The 26025-nt window shown below is 36.1% G+C and overlaps 1 protein-coding gene across 3 annotated transcripts in view; it reads left to right on the top strand.

Annotated features, from left to right (window-relative positions):
* Positions 1 to 11560: 11560 nt before the first annotated feature.
* LOC150108556 (DNA-directed RNA polymerase III subunit RPC7-like) overlaps positions 11561 to 26025 on the top strand; it is a 66054-nt gene continuing 51589 nt past the window's right edge. For all 3 annotated transcript variants that reach the window (XR_016548136.1, XR_016548135.1, XM_090390847.1), the window contains exon 1: positions 11561 to 11754. Coding sequence is in view for 1 of the 3 variants with exons in the window: in XM_090390847.1 (XP_090246973.1) it covers positions 11635 to 11754 (120 nt within the window). In the remaining 2 variants the exon portion in view is untranslated. The remainder of the gene's footprint in view (positions 11755 to 26025) is intronic.

Genomic DNA, 26025 nt, shown 5'->3' with positions numbered 1-26025 from the left:
GATTCGGGTCGGTGAGAAGGTTATAATCCCTGTATCATTATATTCGACGATTAAAGTGAAGTCGCTTTATCAAATTTTGCTTTAACTTTTGAAAATTTTTGAATATTCGGGTTTTTAACGATTATCCTGCCTAGTCAGCATCCCCAGTTCGTTACATTTAACGAACCAACGTGTAGCTGTTCTGTCAAATTTTATTTAAGAAATTTCAAATAATTTATATATTTATTATAGTAAAAGAACCACACACAACCGGATCGTTACAGGGGCGCTTAGATAGAAATTGCATGCTGGCGGCAAAGACCCTAGCGTCGGCTCTGGATGTAGGCATTGGATGCTAGTGATTTGTGATCTGTATATTAGTATTAATGGTTTCTTAACTTTATTGGTATATTTTCCAGAGTTCGATTTTTAATGTTTTGTAGTTATCTATGTGTTTTTAAATTACTTGGTAGGTTGTTGAGTTGAGGGGGATTTGATGTGATCTCCCAAAAGAACTGTATGAATTGTTGAAGGATGTGGGGATATAGAGAGTTGTAGGTCGTGTTATACGATATCTGCCTCTATTATTTCGATAGGTGATGTTGAAGTAATTCCTTGTTAATGTCATGTAGTGTGTCAGGTTTTTAATGCTCAGAATTCTGTGTATCGCCAGGTGCTTGTCGGATATTGGTTGTTGCGTGTCAGGTGTCCAGATCACTGTTGACACGATTTTCCTGTGTAATGTTTCTAATTTTGTTAGGTGACTGTTTGATGTATTTGCATAGACTGTTATTCCGTATCTGAGTAGGGATTCGCAGATACCGTGATATAGGAATTTTTTTTTTATGTTGGATGGAATAATGTCTTTAACGTGGAAGAGTTTTGCTGCGATGATCCGGAGTTTGGTGTGTAGGTATTCTATATGTTTTATCCATTTAAGGTGGGAATCTATATAGAGACCGAGGTATTTTGAGTGTGTTACAGGTTTGATTTCGGAACATTTGCAGGTATTTTTGTTGTTAATGCAGCGGTATGTGTGACAATGTATCGATAGTGATGCGGGGCGTATGAATCTTGGGTTGTGTATTGTCAACATCCGTATTTTGGTGCCGTTGATTAGAATTGCATTTTGGTGGAAGTATGTTGTGATTTCGTTTAGGTCTTGTGTGGGCTTTGCAGAGAGCCATATTGATGTCTGTATGGATTGCTAGTAGTGCAGTGTCTCATCTGCGTACTGAAATATTTGACTTCTTATGGATATGTTATGAATATCGTTAATGTATTTGTTGAATAGAGTGGGTGATCAATAGCACCTTGAGGTACACCGTGTTTTACTTGTATACTCCGACTATGACATGTACCTATTTTTGTTACTTGTGTTCTGTTTGAGAGGTAGTTCTTGAACCATGTATGCAGTGTTCCTCTTATACCTATTGAGTATAGTTTGGTGAGTAGTATGTCATGTTCAAGTGTGTCAAATGCTTTGGTTAGGTTCTGCAGTATAAGGACGGCGTACTTGTTTTTGTCGAGAGCTTTGTTTATTGTGTCGGCGATGTCTTCTAATAAAGTAATAATGATTTTTGTTTTCTGAAAGCCGTATTGGTTTTGTGAGATGATTTTGTACTTCTATAAATAGTCTGTAGTCTGGTGTGTGTTATTTTTTCTAGAATTTTTGGGATGACTGGTAGTGTAGCTATTGGTCTGTAGTTCTGAGTATCGTTTCTTTTGCCGTGTTTGTATATTGGCGTAATTACTGCAGTTTTTAGTTGTTGTGGAATAATGCCTGTGTCGAATATTATGTTCACGAGTTTCAAAAGTATTGGATTTATTTGTTCAAAGTGTGTTATAAGGTCTGTGAATCTTATTTTGTCTATTCCTGGAGTGGTCTTTGGTTTTAGTTGTAGGATTGCTTCTTTCAGTTCCTGTTTTATTATTGGTTAAAAATACATCGTTTGTTATTGACCTTGTATCGGTAGTTTTTTGTTGATCGTTGGTAGTTTGTCTTTTTTGAGCTGTGTAATGTTTGTGAAAGCATTGTTGAAAGAGTCTGCTAGTTCCTCTTGGTTTGTGTCCTGACCGAAGCTTTTTGCAATAAAATCTTGTGCTGATGTTTTCTTTTTTCGAGTTACTATTTCGTTGAGTGTAACCCATGTTGGCTTAATGTTGTCGTTATATTCCATGAATTTTTGGAAGTAGTAGCGTCTTTTTGTCCCACGAATTTTTGTTGTTAGTTGATTTCTTGTGTTTTTGTATAAGGTTTGTAAATGTGTGTTACTGGGTGACTTTTTAAGTTTTTTTCCATAGATTTTCTTTTACAGTAATAGTATTTAGTATGTCGTCATTTATCCATGGATTGTTGTCTGTTTGTCTCTTCGTTTGTGTAAGTTTTGTTGCTTTTTTGTATATTTCTGTGAACTTTAGTTGAAAATTCTCGTATAATGTTACAGGATCATTTATTTTAAGTAGAGAATTCCAGTCTGTATTTTTTACTTGGTTATCGACAATGCACTTTAGTATGATCGAGTTTTGTCGACTTTTGTGGTGGTGGGAGGGGGGGGGGTACGAAACGTAATAAAACGAAGTAGTGACCGGCAATTTTGACGTTAATTACTGATGATGTATATGTATGGATGGGAGCCCTTATGTCGATATGATCAATGCATGATTTTGTTAGTGAGTTATTGAGTATTTCTTCTCTTGTTGGGGAGTTAATGGTAGGGTTTGTGTTGTACTGGCTTAGTATATCTAGATATGTGTTAGTGGTTGAAGAAGCGTGGTCAAGCGTGTTTATGTTAATGTCTCCTATTAGGATGAGCCTGTGTTCGATGCCGCTTAGTTCTGTTTCTAACTCATGAAGAAAACTGAGTTGATTATTATCTGTGGGTCTGTATATTGTGTATTTGATACTATTCTGGCTATTTGTGATTTCCAAAATTAGTGTTTCCGCATGTTAGAAGTGAGTTTGTCTTTCTATCACATGGTATTTTTCTTTGATAAATGCCACAATGCCACCTCCTCTTTTGTTTGGTCTACATAAGTTGTAGGTTTGATAATTATTTATGTTGTATGCGTAAATTTCTGTGTCGTTTATTGCAACTTCGGTCAGTATTAGCGCATGTATGTTTATCATGATATAATTGAGCTGTGTTATCAATGTAAGCCAGTGTTTTTTTTTATACTTCTTATGTTTGTGTGTATGATAGTGAAGTTGGTGTTGGTGGAAATGTTGTCTGACCATTTCTTCAAACAGTCTAAGACCATGAAGTTTATGTTGTCTGACTAGTTATGTTCGCCTATGTTTGAGATCTCCATTATAAAGTTTTTAAATGAGTTCTAATCTTATTCTTAAGGATGTGAAATGTTAGTGTTTTATATTGGTAGGCTGTGTAAGTGGGATTCACTTGTAATTATGTGTACTCGAGTGTTTTCATTCTTTCTCAAAAATATCTGGGAATTCTTTGTTCACAGGAACTTGTAGTTTTTCTCTGTTTTTGTCTTCCTCGCTTGGTATAGAAGATTTTTGAAATATGGAGTCCACTGTTCCGTTATATAGATTGGTTGGGAGTTTCTTATCAGTTAGGATCGTTGTTGTCGGCCTTGTTTTCTTGCGTTCTGTAAGAATGGAGTCGCTTAGCTTTCTGTTGGTAAAACGAACGATGATTGGTGGCGGTCTCTCTTTATTGTTTTGTGGGCCTAGGTTGATATAGGTGATATCTGTGGTTGCGATTTGAATTCGAATTTTGTTGCCGATCAGTTGCATTATGTTGCTTAAGTGATCTGTATTTTCTTTCGTTATTCCCTCAATTTGAAGTTCTTTGTTCTTTTATTTTCTTTCATTTTGTAGCATGTGTTCCATTTGACACTTGAGTGTGTTTCACTCTTTCCACAATTCCTGATTTTCGCTTTGGAGTGTTTCTTGCGTTTCTATCGCTACCGTTAATTTAGTCTTTATTTCTCGCACGGTTCCTAACATTTTTTTATAGGTCTCGTTATTGAACTGTATGTAATTCTCATACTGCTCGAATTTTTTGTTAATTTGTTCCATGTGTGCATTTAATAAGTCTTTCACCATGAGTTTAAATGAATCAAAGTTATCTGTAATTTTAGGATCCGGAAGCGGCTTACCTTGATGTGTGTCGTTACTTTCCTTTGGTGTCTGGTCTTTGTTCTTCGTTTTCTCACGGCACTGTAATCAATAATAATCACGCCACTATATCAATAATAATAATAATAATAATAATAATAATAATAATAATAATAATAATAATAATAATAATAATAATAATAATAATAATAATAATAATAATAATAATAATAAAACTTCTCTTAAGCAACTGGCGTAAACAAGCAGAATTGAACCATTCATCACAGTTCATTGTTGTCATTACCTAAATACGGCTTACAACGAAACTGCATTGCAGTAAAATATCATATATAACATCATCACGGTTAAGAGCTGTCTCGCAGTAGTAGCATTGGCAATCGTGCAAGAACGAAAATATTTCTTAGCACACGCCATATACTACTAACCTAAGTATATTTTTCTTAACCACCAGGTAAAAAAGATTTTCAATAGCAGTGTGCCAAGAAATTCTGCTAGTGTCGCCTTGAACATATGTACTATAAATTTCTCAGTAGACAGGAATTTTCTGAGAGCCATTAATCAGGATCAAGGAACATTTGGGGGAGGGGGGGGGAAGAATCCCTTGTTGTTTCCCATATTCATAAATTATTTTGGCTGAAATCAGCACTCGTTGGCCTAATCCTCAGTTCATCATTGTCATCTTAGCTAGAAGTTTCATGACCTATGACCTGTAGACTTTTGTCAGCAACATATGAGATGTCCTTGTTGAAGTTAAATTTATTGTCTATTATTACACCTAGGTATTTTATCTCTCTGGCTAACGCTAGAATTTCCCCACTTAGAAAGACTATTTGTTTTCAGTGTGTAAGTGAAATGGCATGCATTAATTTCGTTAGCTGTTGCTTCCAGCAGTAAGCCGTCGTATCATGATCATCATATTATCGGTAAAAGCTATTAATTTGTTTCTAAATATAAGCAAGTTGCACTAACGAGTCATACCGAATGTTCAGAAACCTGGACCACAGCAAGAACCTTATGGATAGCCTTGTTTGACTCCTTTTGTTTCTGTTGGGGATTTCGATGCCATGGTTGCTCTTCTGTCTTGAAAGTAAAAAAAAAATCAGCTAACGCCTTTTTATTCCAGTATATAGGGAGTAGGCGAGGCCGTTTAGCCCTATCTAACTTTTGGAGACTGAGTGGGCATTTCAATCTCCACTGGTATGCAATCAGAGATAGCTGGCCCAAGGCTATCACTAATTAAGCGGTACACAGTGAAGAGAGACCGCTCAACAAGCGCCGCCATATCGTGGTCCTTAACCCTAACACTCGTATTTAATGTCTGAAATAATGTGGGTTCTAGTCAATTTTCTTGAATTTACAGGACGAAAAACCCGAGTTTCCGGGAGAAAAAACCCGCTTGTCCGTGCCAGAGATCGAGTAACTCGGGAACCGGTCGAAAATAGGCTTAGAAAAAGTTCTTCTAGTCGCCGACTAGATTCGAAACGAAGTCTTTCTTCTTGCGGTCTCCCACGTCTTGAAAGTAAGCTTTTGTAATGTTAAATAAATTATTTTTGGACATTCAAGATTCTTAAATCGAAATTCACCTTGAACATCAAGGAAGACCTGTAGTATATAATTATTTAACTTTTTTTTTTTTTTTTTTTGATATTCATGATCGTTTTTGGTGCTTACCTGGGGTTTAAATGCATACTGTTGCAGCTTAATAAGTATCTTGAAAATATCCGATTTACGGAGCCTGTGGCATTTAAACACCACGACGCTTGACTCCACGGAGGAAGACTTGGTTTCAAATCTAGTCTGCAATTAGAGGAAATTTTTCTAAGCTTTTTTTTCGATCGATTCCCGAGTTAGTCGATCTCGGGACCGCGAAATGGCGGCACTTGTTGAGTTGTCTTTTCACTACATGCTGCTTAATCGGTGATAGCCCTGGGCCAGCTATCTTTGATTGGCTACCAGTGATACTAAACTGCCACTCAGTCTCCCAGCCTCGCCTACTCCCTATACGTGAATTAAAGGCGTTAGCTGATTTTTTTTATCCGATTTATAGGAGTTTTTTTAACGACGTTCAGGAGACTAATTGTTCTATATTTGCTAACTTCGTCGTATGCTTCTTTTTTCAGATTTGATAATTGCCATTATATTTTAGCATTTCCGTATTCAAGAAAGGAAATTCTCCTTTCTTGAAATATTTGTGATGAATTCGAGGGACTGATTGTGGAATTTGTGAATCATTGATTTACTCGTAATTTCATCATTGTTAGGAGGGACTGAGTCTGTAATCATTCTCATTCCATGTTTCGTGAATTTCTTTATCTGTTGATCCATAGTCATTAGAAACAAATTATCATAACAAATTAGGGGTGGAAAGAGGGAAAAATAGTTCCACTGCACAAAGGTGGTTCCAAGGCTGCTGTTGAAAATTACCGGCCAATCAGCATAACAGGAATCATTATCACGGTCTTAGAGAAAATAGTCAAGAGGAAAATACAAGATTGGATAGAAGAAAATGAGATACCGTTTCGGGGTTAGCATGGTTTTGTGAAGGGTAGGTCATGCCTCAGTAACTTGCTCACGTATTATAACACAGTGACGGCTAAAGTGGATAAGGGTAATGGGTTTACAGTGATTCTACTGGACCTTGCTAAGGCCTTTGACAGGATACCACATGGAATTCTAATCAGTAAATTGCAGCATATGGGAATGGACATAGAGTTGGTGAGATGTATAGGAGGGTGGTTGACGGAGAGATATCAGAGAGTGGTGTACTCGGGAGTAGAGTCCACAAGACGGCCTGTGACTAGTGGTGTGCTACAAGGATCTGTTCTTGGACCACTGCTGTTTAATTTGTTCATAAATGATATAGGAAAGGATCTGAGAGGAACAGTTCATTTGTTTGCGGATGATGCGAAGTTGGGTAGGGCAATAGTGAATGCAGATGACGTCAAAATTTTGCAGGATGATTTGGATAGATTGGAGGTCTGGGCTAAGGAGAATGGATGTCAATTTAATGTGGCAAAATGTAAGGTTATGCATTTTGGGATGAAAAGATTGGCGGCAGTTTACTGCATTGGTGGAACCGTGCTCCAGGAAATTGATGAGGCACGAGATTTAGGAGTGTTGGTGGATAAGGAATTGAAATTTAGGGGACACATTGCAAAAGTGGCCAAATCAGCTCATCAAATCACTTGGTTGCTGAAGAATACGTTGACAAGCAGAGACAAGCAGGTTATTGTTCCTCTGTATCGAGCCTTGATAAGACCCCATCTAGACTACTGTGCTCAGATTTGGTCACCTAGGTTTCTTCTTGATGGGGAGGAGGTGGAGAGGATCCAGAGGCGAGTGACCAAGATGATAGCAGGTCTGTGGAATGAACCGTATGAGAACAGGTTGAGGATTAGTGGGTTGCAAAAATTGGTTGATAGGCGGAGAAGGGGAGATAGATATGATTGAGACATTCAAATTACTGAAGGGTTTCTCTAAAATTAATTCAGAAGATATTTTTGAGAACAGGGCTGGTTGTGGGAGGACTAGGGGACATCCATGGAAACTGGGAAAAAGTGTGGTTAGTAAAGGTGTTAGAGCTGGGTTCTTTACTTTTAGAGTAGTGAATGAGTTTAATGCGCTCCCTGAGTCTGTGGTGGATGCTGTGACAGTGAATGAGTTTAAGGCGAGGTATGATAGATACTGTATGAATGTCGAATACTTGTGATGAATATGATTTGGGGCCTCCCTCGATGAGTCTAATGACTCCCTGGAGTTGCCCGTAATAATAGTAATAGTAATAACAACTGTTCTTTCTTCATTTTTAGTGTAACAACCATCTGGTTTTTTTTTTGTTTTGTTTTTTTATAGTTGATAATATAGGTGTTATAATAAATTTAGTTTAATCCTTTCAGTGGCGCACTCAGGCTTTAATCTTGGAGGGGGCCGAGCGCTCAGGATTTAACCTTTGGGGGGGGGGGGCCGAGTTGAGTAGACGTTTGGCGAATACACACTACACATCGCAAACGACCTATAACCGAGCATCTGCAGTGATCGCTAATTCATAAGTAGCACACAACATAAATAAAAAAATGAATTTTAATTAAGAAAAGATTTTTGGAAATTTTTCTAGTGTTTTTTTCTTTTCTTTGTGGGTGCCCGGACCCCTTGGCCCCCCTCTGGGTGCGCCACTGAATCCTTTATCCAAGTGTGAGCAAACGAGTTGTCCGATGTTGTACTACTTTATCCCAGTCCTGAAGATATTTTCAGGCCCAAACTTTGTTTGCTCACACTTGGATAAAGGATTAAACTAAATTTATTATAGTCTAACCAAGTGAAAAATAAACTTTCAACAATATAGGTGTTGTTATATTCTTGCTTAATGCTAACACTATATATACATTCCCCGGGATTCGCTGTTGAAACAGTACATCATTTATTCCATGGTTCTATTTTTGTGTTTGTAATTTTGGATTGATAACGACGGCATAATGATATTTATTTTTACCCTTTTTATTTCTTATAATAAATTTTATGTGTAATATTTGAACCTTGAATAAAGAACTCTTCGTTCTATAAGTGTATTATTGTCTGCTTCATTCTTTGCATCGATTTCACTGGAAATATTGTAGATAATTAGTCTTTCAAGAAATTTCTTACTGAGATTTGCTACTAATGTGCTTTTCCCCTTTCAAAAATATAAGCTTCATATCCATGTAATTTCAAATGATGTTATATAATTTTTTTTTTGAAGGCTTGGTGGCCGAGTGGTTAGCGTTATCCACTCTCCAGCCAAAAGGCTGCTGGTTCGAATCCGCCGTGGGCATGGATGTTTGTGATTGTCTGTGAAAATATTAGTGGTGGTGGGCGGTAGATGGCGTTGGTGTAGTTGGTGGATTGATGAGTGGTGGAAACAGAGTTGTAGGCACCCTCCCTCGATGAGTCTTTGGACTCCCTGCAGGTGTCATGAATAATAATAGTAATAATAACTTTATGGACACTTCCCACCCATGTGATTATTAATATGTAAGTAAGTTAATTCCGTTTCAGTGGTTAAAGGGTGAACATGTGTTACTTATTTACACTCATGTTATAATAGATTATGGGCTGTTCAAAGTAAGAATGACACTGTATTAACAAGAAACCATATGGCTAGTTATTGTTGCATGTTAGGCCAATCACAAGTGTAGAGTACATCCTCTATGTGAGAAGGAGAGATGAGGGGGGGGGACAGGTATATTGAACAAGTTACAGGCTTGAGTATTCAAGTGGACTAGTGGATATAATTCCAATTCACAAGCAACATACTTCAAGTTTGAATCACACATCGGCATGAACCTTTTTGTAAGTATTTAGGGAGATGATTTTTATTTCCCATGTGCGATTATCATTACACATTGCAAGAAGTCAAAAAACTTCAAGAAGGATATTTGGTCTTTAGAAGATGATTCCCAGATTATATAATCCTTATGAGTCTTGCTATTGTGTCAAAAATTTGCATATTATCACAAAAATAAAACTGTTCTAACTTCATTCATGGTGCCTTCAACTCAACAAATCCAATGACATGTAAATTTAAACTTAGTAACCGTGCAGAATGAGATTAGTACTTTGTGTTTAAAAATAAGAAGCCATCCATTATATGAAATATTCAAACATTAACAAATGCTACATATTACAAATATGTAGCATTTAAAATTATATATTAAATATTAAATATTATATATTAAAATTATACTTTTAAAATTAAAAATAACACCTTATTTGAAACGAATGATCCATTAGCTGTATTCACATCCATATTCTGTAATATCCAATGTACCTCAACCTCTTCTATCACTACTTACAGATGAATTCCTGTTATATCTATTACTGTAATATGTTCACCTGGATGATACGCTCTTAGAAAATGTTCACTCCATAATTCAACTCGTTCTTCTTTCAGTGACCTCCCTACCATCTGCATGATTTAAACCCATTCTACGGTGGTCATTATTTATTTTACTTGCCACATACTGAAAGAACGCTTTCGGAACACTGTTTGCTCGTTTGGCTAATCTCTTCTGATACTCCGATTTTGCCTTCCTTACCATACTAGTCATTCTTCTGCGTGTGCTTTATTCTGCTCATGGGCTTGTTGCCACCTCTATTTTTGAATCTCTTCCACATGTTTCTCATTCTTTCTGAATCTTACTTAATGCTATAAGTCATCGATTTAATTATTTTAACTAATTTTATCTATTTTTTTTATTTTTATAACAAGCTGCTTTAGCTTCTTCCTGAAATCCAATCCTTCCATTGTGCCAGTCCTAACAATCTTCTAAGTTTCTCCTAGTTCCCAGCTTTGTGATTCCACATGAAATCCTCCGTACTGAAAATTCCATATTCTTAGCCACCTTTCAAGTCAAAACTGAATGAGCACGCTCGCCGATTGGTGGCAATATATTCATCTTAGTTATACACAGATCCTCGGATGTAATCACAAAACCCAGCACTTTCGATCCCCCCCTAATGTTGTTAGGAAGCTGAGAGTGCATACCCACAATTCAAGGGTTGGATTTCAGGAAGAAGCTAAAGCAGCTTGTTATAAAAATAAAAAAAAAATAGATTTTTATACATGTAGAAAGCCATATTTTAAATTATTATTATTATTATTATTTTATTTATTTATTTGCCGGAAGAGTTGAAGGCAAGCAATTTGATATTAATACTGTGAAAGGGATTAAAATTTAAAGGATTCTATTAGACTTGCAATTTTTCAATTTTTTCTTATATGATCATTTTGATAACACCTTGATAACTCAAAAGTGGTATCAAAATGATCATATATTATTATTATTTGTCACCTCCAGGGAGTCCAAAGACTCATCGAGGGAGGGCATCTACTTCATAACTCTGTCTCCACCACTCACAATCCACCAACAGACTGCAACCACACCATCGCCATCTATCGCCGACCACCGACACTATTATTTCTACAGACATCCATGCCCACAGCTGGATTCGAACCCGCAGCCTTTTGGCTGGTTAGCGGATCCGAGTATATAATTATCAGCTAAATCAGCTAACGCCTATTTGTTCCCGTATAATTATAATTATTACTATTATGTGACATCTCCAGGGAGTCCAAACACTCATCGAGGGAGAGTGTGCCAACAGCATCCAATGATTCAAACACTTCCAACTACTAACCACGCTCAAACTTGCTTAACTTTTTGCGAGCCATTAGTAGCAGAGGCTCTACCAATCGACCAAACTTTGCTGGCAAGAAGAAAAAAAAGTGGAACCAAAGCTCCGAGTGCATTTTCTAATTTTGGAATACATAAAGGAAGTTCTGAAGCATCGATATTTAATTATTGGGATATGTTCCATAATCAGTATGATGCAATCGCCAATAGAGGATATAAATAAATCATTTCAAGTGATATTCATATTAAGTAACTTAGGCATTTAAAAAACTTTGGCCACCAGGGTGGAGGATGTGGATTTGTTTTGCAGTGCTGTTTCCTGGTGTCTAAGGTTGTGCAACGCTTGTTAGCACGTGCTTTTTAATATTAATTTGTGTTAAAATGCCGAAACGGGGACGAGGAGGTGGCGGTCCATCTTTAAAAGTTCATATTGACAATCTTGGTGTTAGTCGCAGTGAGTTATCATCACTAATTAATACAGAAGAAAAACCACTCTTTCCTGTAAGGCTTTACATTTTTCTCTCTCCCCCCCATCATGTTATGATAGTGGGGTAAACGACCATAGGCTTAAAATAATGTAATTCTTTTAGGATAGGTAGCCTTGGTTCTGAGGAAGAAATGAAGTCTCTGAAACATGTATATATCATGTTATCTCTGGCTGGGTTTCCTTGTTTCGAGTTGAAGAGCTTCATTCTTATGAGACCGGCTAACTCACATCAGCTAAAAATTTCTTATAAAGGTTCTCATCCGGGAGAGGAGGAAAGCATTTTCTTGAATATTTTGAATCAAAGACGAAATGTTGGACTCCGCGTTTTAAATACAGTAGTTTAAAAAACGCCGAATGCAAACAGAATTCAATACATATTAGAAAAATTTCAAAGAAAATAGACAATTTTGAAGCTCTTGTGTTACATAAAAACTTTCCCTAATAAAATTTGGACGTTTTAGAGCAGTATGGTTGACACTTCATTCAAATATAAGCGAGGGGAGGTTAAGATTTGAAAACAAGTGACATTTTTAAGAATGATATCATGCTACCTGCGATTGGTAGAATTTATATAAATTATTCAAGTGCATCATCACAAGGTGGAGGATTTAATTATATGTTACAGATATTATTATTATGATTATTCATGACACCTCCAAGGAGTCTGAAGACTCATCGCGGGAGGACACCTACTATACAACACTCCGTCTCCACTATTGCACCGACCCTTTACTACCAATCACCTACATCAACGCCATCTACTGCCCACAACCACCACAGCTAGTATTTTTGTCTGTAAATTGCGTGTATTCTAAAGGGCTGATTTGCCTGTATGCGGGAGAAAAACCCTGCTATATGCTAGGTTAAATCATGAAGAGTTTCACCTGGAAAAGCAATAAGAACTGTTCTGCTCTCATTCATTAAAAAAAAAAAAAAAATGGAAAAGTAACAATGACAAGTATGGAACCCTTATATTTTCATTTGCTTATCAAGTATAATCTTAGTTAGGAAAAGGAAGAAATTTGAAATACTTTAGATGTATGAAGGTCACTTGCTTGGAGGATTCTGAAAGTATGTAAAAGAAATTTAAAACAGTTTTTGTATTTTGTGCGATGTAAACTTTTGGCTGCTTCATTTTGGTAAAAAAAAATATGAACAGGATTTTGATGTCTTCTAAATGCTTAAAAGAGATTCTTTAATTTAGTTCAAGCAAGTTTATTGATTTTTATAGTTGTGAATGTGACATCATGGAGAGTTGAAAGCAGTGGATGATGATGAGGAGGAGAGAATGACTGAGAGTGAGGAAGAGGTATATGGGGAATTAAGGAAACTTGATATGAATAAGGCTGTGGACTTGATGATGTATCACTGCATATTTTTGAAGGAATTTGCCAGGGAGATGATACATTTGTTTGATATGAGTCTTACATTGGGTCTCAAGTTCCAAAGGAGTAGAAGGAAGAAAGGCAAAATTGTACCACTTCATAAAGGAGGTGATAGAAGTCAAGCATCAGATTATAAGCCAATCTGTGTGTCAGGTGTTGTTAAAGTATTGGAAAGATTGGAGAGAATCAGGATCCAGAATCAATCTGATTCTGGATCCTGATGGACCAGGATCCATCCTGTCCATCAAAGATAATGGTATTATCTTTGATGGAAAGCATGGAGTTGCTGAAGGGAGGTAATGTTTTAGTAATCTACTTATTTATTACAATAAGGTGACAGCAGCAGCATTGGATGCAGGAGATGGATACATAGTAGTATACTTAAACTTAGTAAAGGCTTTTGATGGATTGCTACATGGCAAATTGGTAGTCAAATTAGAGCAGTTGGATATTAGACTAGTGCATTGGAGTGGAGATTAGCCATCTGATAGGTATCAACAAGTTGTGTATGGAGGAGCAATATCCCAGAAGAGGAAAGTCAGTAGTGGTGTGAATCTGAAGTCTGTTTTAGGAACCATTTGCTGTTTAACCTGTGTGTTAATGATATTGGGGAAGATTTGAATGCAGATATTCAGTTTTTTGCAGATAATGCAAAGTTGGGATGAAGTACAAGGAGTAGAGCAGATGTGGCCTTATGAGAAGACTGGAATGGGGATGTCAGTTCAGTGTTGCGAAATGTAAGGTTTAAAAATTTGGAAAAAAAGATGGCATGTAAATTTACTCTTGGTGGAGATATATATTGTTGGAGGTGGTGGAAATAAGAGATCTTGGGGTGATGGTGGATAAAGATTTGAAATTTAGAGGACATCGCCGAAATTGTGAGGACAACACAACGAATTCTGGGATGTGGAGGACACTGACTTTTAGAAATAAGGAGGTTCTTGTTCCATTGTATAAGACTCTCATTAGGCCACATATGGACTACTGTGCACAGATTTAGTCACCTGGTTTTCAAATGGATGAAGAGAATTTGGAGAGGGTCCAGAGGCAATTGACCAAAATAGTTTCTGATCTCTAGAATGTTGACTATGAAGAAAGGTTGAGACAATGCAATTTGGATGATATGATAGAGACGTACAAGTTAGTACATCTTGTCATCAAGCCATACAGCTATGATGTGTGTATGGCAAAAGGAACCTGTTAGATGTCTCTGACTCCACGGGGTCTTGAAATAATAATAATAATCTCCCTCCAGTATTCTCAGTAATCTCCTGGTGTCTATCCTCACATTCTCCTTATGCCCAGACAACAAATCACTCATTCCAACCATATCCATTAATTCTTATTAAATCTTAATATGATATTATTATGATATGGTTATATAATAATCATTCAGAACATACAAAGGGAATAAGAAGGTTATGTGAAGTGCTGGCTGTGGATCGGATCACAGTGTTGTAATAAATTTACTTTAATGCTTTATCCGAGTATAAGCAAACAAAGTTTCCGCCTGAAGTATCTTCAGAACTGAGGCAACTCGTAAAGGTGGACCAAGCTCTCATCACTCCTTGTCTTAGTATCCCCCATAATGCAAAGCACATCTCCTTGTGGACATGTATAATGCTATGCATTATGGGAATGGCCACTACCCAGACCGATTTCCCTTTGTTTAAATGCGGAGATACCTCTCCAAAAATTCATAAAATCCCCCCCCCCCCAGATCACCCAATAATGAGCGACCTGCAGGATCAGAAAGTCAGAAACTCAACGTTGTTCCCTTCAGTAACATTCTCATTCTGCCACTAACTCTGAGAACCAGTTGGCTCTACACCATGGCAGGCTCCCCCACCACTGAGCAGAGCCACTCATTTGCTCATCTGGAAGGGTAACAGCAACAGCCGTGCCTCAGTTAACTTCACAGGCTACAGCATTCCCATTCATTACCTCCCCACTCAGACTGGTTTCGACCTTTATTGGGGTCTCATCAATGGGAGCCAGACCCAGAAGTGGTGATACTAAGGCAGAAGCAATGGAGAAGTCATATTTACCTAAAGTATGACTTCTCTATTGCTTCTGACTTAGTATCACCACTTCTGGATCTGGCTCCCACTGATGAGACCTCAATAAAGGTCGAAAACTGGTCTGGGTAGTGGCCCTTCCTTTAATGCATAGCATTATACATGTCTGCAAGGAGATTTTCTTTGCGTTATGGGAGATACTGAGACAAGGAGTGATGAGAGCTTGGTCAATCTTTACCATGAGTTGCCTCAGTCCTGAAGGTATACTTCAGTTGCAAACTTTGTTTACATTTGGATAAAGGATTAAACTAAATTTATTATAGTCTAACTAAGTGGGAAAAAACTTCCAAAAGAAACCAGTGTTGTGAGAATTACAATGAAGTTAAAAAAGGTAACTGACTGAGATTCATAAGGCATATAGCTAATTAAATAACAGTAACTCCAAGACTATTTCAAAATGAAATAGCATGATATATTACATTGAAAAGTAATATATCATGATCCATCCCAACAAATGGATCTATATTAAAGAAGCAGTATTGACTGCAGCAGAGTCATATTTGAAAAACAGAGCAAGTTTAATAAACCATGGATAACAGAAGAGATTCTAGAACTGATGGATAAAAGAAGAATGTGCAAAAATAACACTAATTTAAAAGTAGAATATAAAAGATTAGCTAGACAAATAAAAAAAATTAATGGAGCGAAGTAAAACATAGATGGATAAATAATTACCTAGAAATAGAGAAATTAGATAAAGAAAATAAAATTGTAGAGCTACATTCAAAAATAAAATATCTTAATAATCAAAAGAAAATATCAAGCCAGCAATTGAAAGATAAGAATGTTATAAATTCAGAAGACAAAGATGGATGGAATATCTGACAGAACTATAATGACCATAGCCAGGCAAACCTGTGATCAGTTAACTCAAATAATCCGTCTTTATTTAAAGAAGAAATAATAAAAGCAGTGAAAGAATTACCCAATGATAAAATAATAGGATGTGATGCCACATCATATATGTTAATAGAAGAGATAGGAATAAAAGAAACAGATTATCAGTAGAAATAATACAGAATATAATATGGCACAGGCATACTACTAGAAGACTTCATAAAATCATTTTGCATTCCACTATCAAAAGAAGAATAATGCAGCAGAATGTAAAGATTTAAAACAATTAATATCATATCCCATGCTTTAAAAATACTATTGAAATAGTAAAAAAATATGTTTTCTAAAATTCAGTGTCATATAAATTAAAGATACCAAGAAATTATTAGTATGATTATTTATCTAAGTGTAAGCAAACACACATTTAGAGCATGAAGTATCTTCATGACTGAGCTACTTGTATATAGAGGCTAATGATTTCACATCAGTTGCCTTATTATCTTATAATGCAAAGCATCCTTTTGGGTGTGTGTAATGCTATGCATTATTTAAGCATCACTACCCAGACTAGTTTCAGCCTTTATTGAGGTATGTTAAAGTGTGGGGGATACCCCTCAAAAACTCTGAGTGATCTACAAGATCACTCTAAATCTCACTGAATAACTCATCACTTCAGACCTAAATCACTCCAGGACAGGAAGCTCAGCCACTGCTTCATTCAGTGACCAAAATCCGGCCACTGAACAGAACTCTATTCCTTGAGAAGCAAGCTATAATCAGTGGGAGCCAGACCTTTAAGGGATACCAATGTGGAAGTAATAAAGGATTCATATATTGCTCATATACAAGTAATGAAAAGGTGTATCACCTTATTATTAAATTACTCTGGCTCAGAGATAACTGTTGAAAGTTTTTTCACTTTGTTATACTATAAATTAAAGATGCCAAGAAATTATATGCTTAGTTTAATCCTTTATTCAAGTGCAAGCAAACAAAATTTTTGTATGATGTATCTTTACAATTGGATTACTTGTATATTAGAGGCTAATGACTTCACATCAACTGCCTTAGTATCCCATAATGCAATGCACATATCCTCTTGGGATAATGCTATACATTATGGGAAGGGCTATTATCCTGACTGATTTCAACCTTTTTTTTGAGATCTCAATAACCTTGGCATCCCTTTGGGGATCTAGCAATCACTGTTGAGACTCCAGTAAAGGTTGAAACCAGTCTGGGTAATGGCCCTTTCCATAATGCAAAGTATTACACACACACACACACACACACACACCTGGAAGGGTGTGTGCTTTGCATTATGGAATACCAAGGCAGTTGATGCGAAGTCATTAGCCTCTATTTACAAGTAGCCCAGTCGTGAAGATACTTCATGTGCAAACATTGCACATGAAGTATGTGCAAACTGCTCAGGACATGGACTGATTGTGTGCTTACACTTGGATAATGGATTAAAGCAAGAATATAATTTCTTGGAATTTTTAATTTATAGTATAACTAAGTGAAAAAACTTTCAACAAATAAATGCCATATAAGTGAACAACAAACAGGATTCATGCCAAGAAAAAGTGCAATTAATGCAATTTATGAATTAAAAACTGTTATTGAAAGATCATCAGAAATAAATAATAACACATGTAGAGCTTTATAGACTTTCAAAAAACACTTGACACAGTATTTCACGAAAAGATAAATATTACAAAATATTAATAATGAGGCAGTAGATATTAAAAGAGGAGTGAAACATCCTTTTTAATATATATATATATCAGACATTGTCAGACATACAAAAATATTTTGGGAAAATTTGGAGAAAAGAGCAAATCTAATAATAATGGCAAATAGCTGTTGAATTTCTGCTCAGGATATGGACTGGTTATTACTAACACAATATTGCAACATAAAAATGTGCACAAATTCACATGCAGAGAAAAGGCAAGGAATAAGAAAAATCTCATTGACAATGTTATTGTTGATAGTGATGTTTTTTCTCTGGTGCAAGACACTAGAGTGTACAGAGGAGTTTCAAATTGGAAGTGATCACCATTTAGTCTTCAGCAGGATAAAATTGAATTTCATATCGAAAAGAAGAACATGTAAGAAAGTTTTAAAGCAAATAAAAGTTGAGCAGCTCTCAGATGTGAACTGTAGACTGAAATATACAAACATTATTCAAGAAAAAATGAAAGAGTTTGAGAACAGGAATCAAACCTTGGAGATTTACTGGCAAGCTCTGAAGAAAACATTGATTGATTGATTTAGCCAGAGAGGCATGTGGTGAGGTTGTCTGCAAGGATAGAAAAATCACAACTCCATGGTGGACATAGGAAGTTAAAGAAGCTGTGAAGGAAAAGAAGAAAGCATATCAAAAGTTCCTGGCAAATAAGTCAGCTTGTGCTCTTAGAGAATACAGAGACAAATGTAAGAAGGCTAAACACCGTGTAAAACTGGCTAAACAAAAGTCATGAGAGGACTTTGGCAAGAACATAGAAAATAAATATCAACAAGGTGGCAAGATATCATTTTCACCTTCTTGAGAAAGAAGAAAAAGATATCCTTGATGTATGGAGCAATTACTTTGAAAAACTGCTAAATGAAACAAGCAGTGATGACAGCACAGTGGTAAAAAAACACTGACCAGGCATGCAGTCAGGAATGTATATCATTATTACTTGAAGTAAAAAAGCCTGAAATGTGGAAAGGCAGCAGGAGTAGATGATATTTGACCAGAAATGCTCAAGTATGGAAGTATAAAAGTCTTACAATGACTGCACTGCATAGTTCAGAAGGCCTGGACAGAGGGACGAATTCCACATGATTGGAGTAGATATATAGAAAGGTATATATATATAAAACTGAATGTGAGAATTACAGAGGCATTTCATTCGTGAGTGTTCCTGATAAGATATATGCAAGTATACTTGAGAAATGGTTGAGACAGATTGTGGAGGAGAAGCTTGGTGAAGAACAAGCTGAATTCAGGCCAAATAGAGGCTGTCAGGATCAGATTTTCACTTTACGAGAAATAGTTGAGAAATCATTGGAATATAACAAAGATCTGTATTTAAGTTTCGTAGATCTGGAAAAGGCATGTGACAAGGTGCCAAGGGAGAAGCTATTCAATACGCTACAGTTATATGGTGTCAAATAAGACATTATATGAAGCAATATTTAGTCTTTATTTGAGTTGTAAGTCAGCAGTTAGAATTGAAGGAAGTACAGGAAGATGGATTAATGTTAAATCTGGTGTGAGACTAGGATGTACATTATCCCCTCTGTTATTCATTAACTATATGGATCACATTATGAAGGAAAGTGGTATTAAACATGATATCAAAATTGGAGATGTTAATGTCAGCTCTTTGCTTTATGCGGATGATGTTATACTTCTAAATAAATCTGCTACAAGTCTGCAAGACTCCCTGACTAAATTGAATAGCTGTTGTAATAGATATGGTATGAAGGTCAGTATTAAAAAGACAATGAAAATATCAACTGCATTGTGAATGGAGAACTTATAGAACAAGTAAAACATTTCAGCTACTTAAGCACGATTTTTAGTGAAGATGGTATATTAAATATGGACATAGACAACAGAATCAACAAAGCTGGTATGGTAGGAAGTCAACTGAATAAATTTATAAGGAATAAGAAAGAAATTAGCCAAAACACTAAATTAGCTGTATACATTACAGTGTTCAAACCAATTTTAACTTATGGATCATGTGAGAATTACAGAGGTATTTCCCTACTGAGTGTTCCTGGCAAGATCTATGCAAGTATACTTGAGAAATGGTTGAGAAGAATTGTGGAAGAAAAGCTTGGTAAAGAACAAGCTGGATTCAGGCCAAATAGAGGCTGTCAGGATCAGATCTTCACTTTACGACAAATAGTCGAGAAAGCATGGGAATATAACAAACATCTGTATTTAAGTTTTGTCGATCTGAAAAAGGCATATGACAAGGTGCCAAGAGAGAAGCTATTCAATACGCTACAGTTATATGGTGTCAAATAGGACATTATATGAAGCAATACTTAGTCTTTATTTGAGTTGTAAGTCAGCAGCTAGAATTGAAGGAAGTACAGGAAGATGGTTTAATGTTAAATCTGGTGTGAGACAAGGATGTACATTGTCCCCTCTGTTATTCATTATCTATATGCATCACATTATGAAGGAAAGTAGTATTAAACATGATATCAAAATTGGAGATGTTAATGTCAGCTCTTTGCTTTATGCAGATGATGTTATACTTCTAAATAAATCTGCTACAAGTCTGCAAGATTCTCTGACTAAATTGAATAGCTGTTGTAATAGATATGGTATGAAGGTCAGCAATAAAAAGACAAAGACAATGAAAATAGGCAGAATCACTGAAAATGTCAACTGTGTTGTGAATGGAGAACCTGTGGAACAAGTAAAACATTTCAACTATTTAGGCACGATTTTTACTGAAGATGGTAAATTAAATATAGAAATAGAAAACAGAATCAGCAAAGCTGGTATGGTGCGAAGTCAATTGAATAAATTCATATGGAATAAGAGAGAAATTAGTCGGAACACTAAATTAGCTGTATACAAGACAGTATTCAAACCAGTTTTAACTTATGGATCTGAGAGCTGGGTCAGAAGTAAAACACTTGACCAAAGACTAAAGACCACAGATATGAGAGTCCTGAGAAAGATTATAGGCGTGAACAGATGGCATCAATGGCAATATCGTATTAAAAACGAGGATATTAGGAAAGAACTTGACATTGTCAGCATCCCGGAATGCGTTAGCAGAGCTAATCTCAGGTGGTATGGTCACTTAAACAGAATGGGCGAGGAAAGATTAGCAAAACAAGTGTTCTCTGCCAGGTTGGCAGGCAAAACGACCCAGAGGAAGACCAAGATATAGGTGGATTGATACGGTACAAAGTGCTTTTGACGATAGAAATATAAGCTCTGACAATGTTGGAGTCTTGACAAGTAACAGACTGATTTGGAGGAAAATTGTAGATAGGAAATTAATAATGATGTAATTTTTTTCATGTAGTATACTATCATATCCTGTACACCCCTTGAGGGTGCATAGCAGGAATTTGATGATGATGATGACATTTCATTGGTATTTGAAACCATTCCATACCAACTGGCTGGAATGTACATGATGTTAATATATGTATATAGATAGATACTTGTTGTTGTGCCCAAAGTATTTCTACAACCAACAGATAACACTAATAATAGGACTCTAGCGTTGATGTATAATTTTTTTTTTTTTTTAAATATATATACATATATGTGTGTGTGTGTGTTGTTGTTTTTTTCCTTTTTTTTGTCACCAGAGGGCAGGCCAACAATTGTTGTAGCGGTTGGTCAGTGTCTTTAACAAACCAGTTTGATTGAGTGTGTAGCTTGTTTTCTGTGTATAGTTGTATGCTCCAGAAGATGACTTTGACATAAAAGTCGAATGTAGATTTTAGTTATATTAAACTAAAGTTTTTATTCAAACACAGTAGTTGTCTCCATAATTTTCAAAAATAAAATCCAGAATAGCTAAGTTGAAGGAAACATTTTGGAATAATAAATTACTAATGACCTCAAGAATAAATAAACAGTCTAATATAAAATAAGAATAACAAAATCCTGTGTATTGTCCACATTGAATTATTGAGGTAAGATATGGACATATAGAAACTTCATAATCAGGAAATTGCAGACCTTTGAGATTTGATGCTTTTGGCAAGCACTGAAAATTAATTGGGAGTGGTGAAAAAGTAATATAGTATTGAAGTTAATGAATTTAATTGTTAATATTAAGAGGATCATTGGGTAAATGTCTCTAGAAACTGGAAGGAAAATTATAGGGAAGAATATCTCCTGATAGATCAAGAACTTCTTGGATTGATGATTTAAAGAAATGGATGGGCAATAAGAACTATTATGAGTCTAAAAGGATTGCAGAGGAATGGGCATTCTGTTATACAATGATTGCTAACCTCCAAAGTGGAGAAGCTGCTTAAGGTGAAGAAGAATGTAATATACAAACAGATGAGGAGTTGGAATTAAAGGAAGTGTCCAAATTTCCTGATCATTAGTAAGTGCAGATGAAATATGCAAACCTACAGTAGATTTCAGCCATCCTATTTATATAATTTACTGGACATTTGAGGTATCCAGCATTGTTAGCAAATTCAAAAATTTGGATTCCTGGAATATTTAAAGAGAGAAAAATAGTGTATCTCCAAAAGCTGATTAGAATATCAAAAGGAGATTGCTTGCTGATGATGCAAAACTAGGGAAGGCTGGTAATAAAGGTGATGCAGTCATCCTGCAAGATGATTTAAAGAGATTGGCAGTATGGGTGTAGCTGTCAGTTCATTGTGGCAAAGTGTAAGGTCATCCATTTCATAGATTGTTTTTAACAATCTTTGAAATGAAAAAATTACAAGCTGTATATTATAGTGACAGAACTGGACTGCAGAAAATTAGTATGGACTTGAAGTACAGAGGGCATATTATAAAAGTAGGAAAATTAGCTAGCTCAAAGGATTATTTGCATATTGAAGAATACACTGATAATTAAACATAAAGATATCCTTCTGTACATAGTAGATCTGTATCTACTATGTACAGATTGCCTGCATTTCTGTGGAAGATAAAAATGGTGGAGAATTCACAGGTGAATGACCAAGATTGTGAGAGGTCTGTGGAATGAATGTTCTCTAATAAAGATAGATTGGGAAGGTACATAAGATACAAAAATTGGTTTATAGGCAAAAAAGAGGGGGAATAAGTTATTACTAGAGGGGCTTTATAGAATAGATGCAGAAAATTTTTTTCAGTACATAAGTAGAGAGAAGAGAACAAGTGATCACTCCCGGTTTTAAGACTTGTTAGGCAAGGGGTATAAGGACAAGATCTGTGGGCAGTCCTTCCTATTTCTAACAATCTTTGATGGATTGTCATGCCAGAAACATTAATCCCATTCTTGAGTAAATGTAGTTTTCCTTTTTTGTCTATTTTTTTCATTTTGTCAGGAGAAACGGTACCTGCTCTCTAAACTTCTTTAAAATCGCATTAACAGTATCTAAACCAACACCACACTCATTGGTAATTTATCTTTGAGTCATGGATGTGTGCTGAGAAAGAGTACATACAAGAGTGGTCTGAAAAGTCCTTGGCCTAACAATGAAAAAACGAATTTATAATTTCAAAATTATTTTCATGTTTCAACATAATCTCCCTTAAGACTAATACATTTATTCCAGCAATGCTCCAATGCTATTATCCTGTCTCTCTGTAGTGGTTCTTAGCAAGATCTGCAAAATATCTCTCTACATCTGCAATCCTCTTGATTCGAAGAAAAACACTGACCAGCAAGAAAGATTAGTTTTGAGAAGAGATAGAAGTCAGAGGGAGCAAATCTGGGGAAGAATAGGGTGGATGTTCCAACAATTCATAGTGCAGATCCCTTAATTTTCCCATTGCCAAAACACCTTTGTGGGCAAGTGCATTGTTCTGATGAAAGATGATTTTTTTTCTTCTGTAAACCAGGTTTTTTCTCACGAATTTTTTCGTCTAGTCTGGTTAAAAGATCGAAATAATATTCCCGAGTTATTGTTTTACCCTTCTCAAGATATTAATAAACAAAATGCCTTGCATCCCAAAACACTGATGCCATGACCCTTCCTTCTGAAGGAACTGACTTTGGCTTCTGTGGCACTGAACAACTGGCTTCTGTCCGCTGTTTGACTGCTGTTTGGATTCTGGTGTGTAATGGTGAATCCAAGTCTCATCCATAGTAATAAATCAATGCAGAAAATCAATTTTATTCTTGTTAAAACACTCCAAGCACTGTTCAGAGATTTTCATGCGAGTGCGTTTTTGATCTGCTGTGATCAAGCGCAGCACCCATCTTGTGCAAAGCTTTTTCATTTGCAATTCTTCATGCAAAATATATCATACAAGTTCTTTTGAAATGCCTATAGTCTCAGCAATTTAACGTACTTTGACTTGCCGATCATCTAATACCATATCGTGCACTTGATCAATGATTTCTGGTGTTACACTTTTTGGATGTCCTTCATGTGGATCATCTTCCAGGCCGGTATGGCCACGTTTAAACTCAGCAGCCCATTTCTTAATCGTTGAAACAAAGGAGGAGAGTACCTGTAAACTTTTATGAGCTTCGAATGAATTTCTTTTGGCATTAAACCTTCTTTTACAAAGAGATGTATCCATTTTATTGCTACACAAAATGAATAAAACAATAATTATTAAGTTGTTTACTCTGTTAAAAATGCACAATACTATTAATAAACATCGTAGAGACATTTAAAACACACAGCACTCATCCAAAATAATAAACTAAAACCAGAACCCAAAATAATAAGCCAGAATTATCGTGATCTGAAACAAAAATCAAACCAAAACCAAAAACTTGACGAATTCAGCTATTTTGGATTAATTTGTTCACTGCTGCTGTATATATACACACACACATATGCGTATATACACTCACAGGGTGGGCCATAAATCATGAAATATTCCATGGTGTTGTGACTTTTCCTTCTTTTTTTTTATTTTATCTATCCTCTCAACTCCGTCACTTATGTTATTGCCCGTTTTTTATCTTGTTTGTTATTTCTTTACTTAATTAGTTGTTTACTCTTTATCTACCCTTTCTTAACTAATCCAGTATTCTATCTTTCTTAAATTCAAAACTCGTCTAACACTGTACCTTACTTATACATATTTATCCCTTATAATTTAAACTCTACAATCAAATATTCTCACCTTCAGTGCTTTGCAGTCCTATTGGCCTCTCTATGTCCTAAACAAACAATCTGAAGAAGTTCACCCTATAAGTATTAACACATTTATATTTATACTGCGCCAGCTAATACCTAGGTAGAAAGGATTCTTGTTCAGGGTGACCCCTTTAGAGAGTTGATAATTATTTGATCAAGCATAAATTTATCTCCCCCCCTTCTCATTTTCTTTCTTACAGTCGCAGCTTACTTATTGCATTAGTATTCATGGGTTTATCCCGCTTGGTTCATTGTTATTTTTATGAGCGGTAGTTTTGAATTCATATAACATAGGCAGATCAGGCAAGTACATGAATGAAACAATTTAACGAGCTTTAAGGTGATACACTATAATACATTTCAAAACAGGATAATATGGTTGCACTCAACTCAGATCAAAAGCTCTAATTAACTTTTACTTATCACACATACTAAATCTTAATAACCTTAAATACAATCATAAAGTAAAATTCATATTATCATTAAGCCATTCGGATACACGTGGCTATCAGCGAACACATCAGCACAATTACACTTTTAGTTTAACATAATCTTGTATCTATTCGGCCTCTTGGGCAAACAGTTCTTAACACTGTCTCAGACACGTATCTAGTTGTAGGCTACTCTTACAGTTCTTTAAGTTCAGTCCAATTTAAATGTTCACACAGGAAATTCACTCTCTTCTTACAACTGGAATTAGTATTTCAAAAGTCTACATTACCATTTCTGACCTTGAATTCTTAAAACTTGTTCCCGCCCTGTCTAATCATCAAGGCCTTTAAATGTAGTCGCTTTGGAGGATATCTTCCGTAGATCTGTGCGAGTAGAATCTCTGCGGGAAACATGGGAGGTGGCACGGTAACGTCGCCTTGAATGGACGGCTCAATTTAGTCCCTCCGTCGTACGACAACATCACAGCTATCCTAGAACACGGACATAGCTTGGCCCAATACGAACGCTACGACGGACGAACTAAGTGCCTTCCGCGACTGGCCAGGAACTTCCCTCCTACGACGAGCAGGACCACTCCGAGAGATCAGGAATCCAGGAAGAAAGAGATCTCGAATCTTCATGCAAGGCCTTTTTATTTAATTTTCTCCTCTCGGTAAATCTCGATATTTGCGATACGCGCCAACTCGGTCACGTGTGTCCACGTCAATCTCATTAG

Source organism: Typopeltis vanoorti, chromosome 3 (genome assembly GCF_054136105.1).
Source record: "Typopeltis vanoorti isolate ZY-2024b chromosome 3, IOZ_Tvanoo_1.0, whole genome shotgun sequence".
Lineage (NCBI taxonomy): Eukaryota > Metazoa > Arthropoda > Arachnida > Uropygi > Thelyphonidae > Typopeltis > Typopeltis vanoorti.
This window is presented reverse-complemented; position numbering and strand designations above follow the sequence as displayed.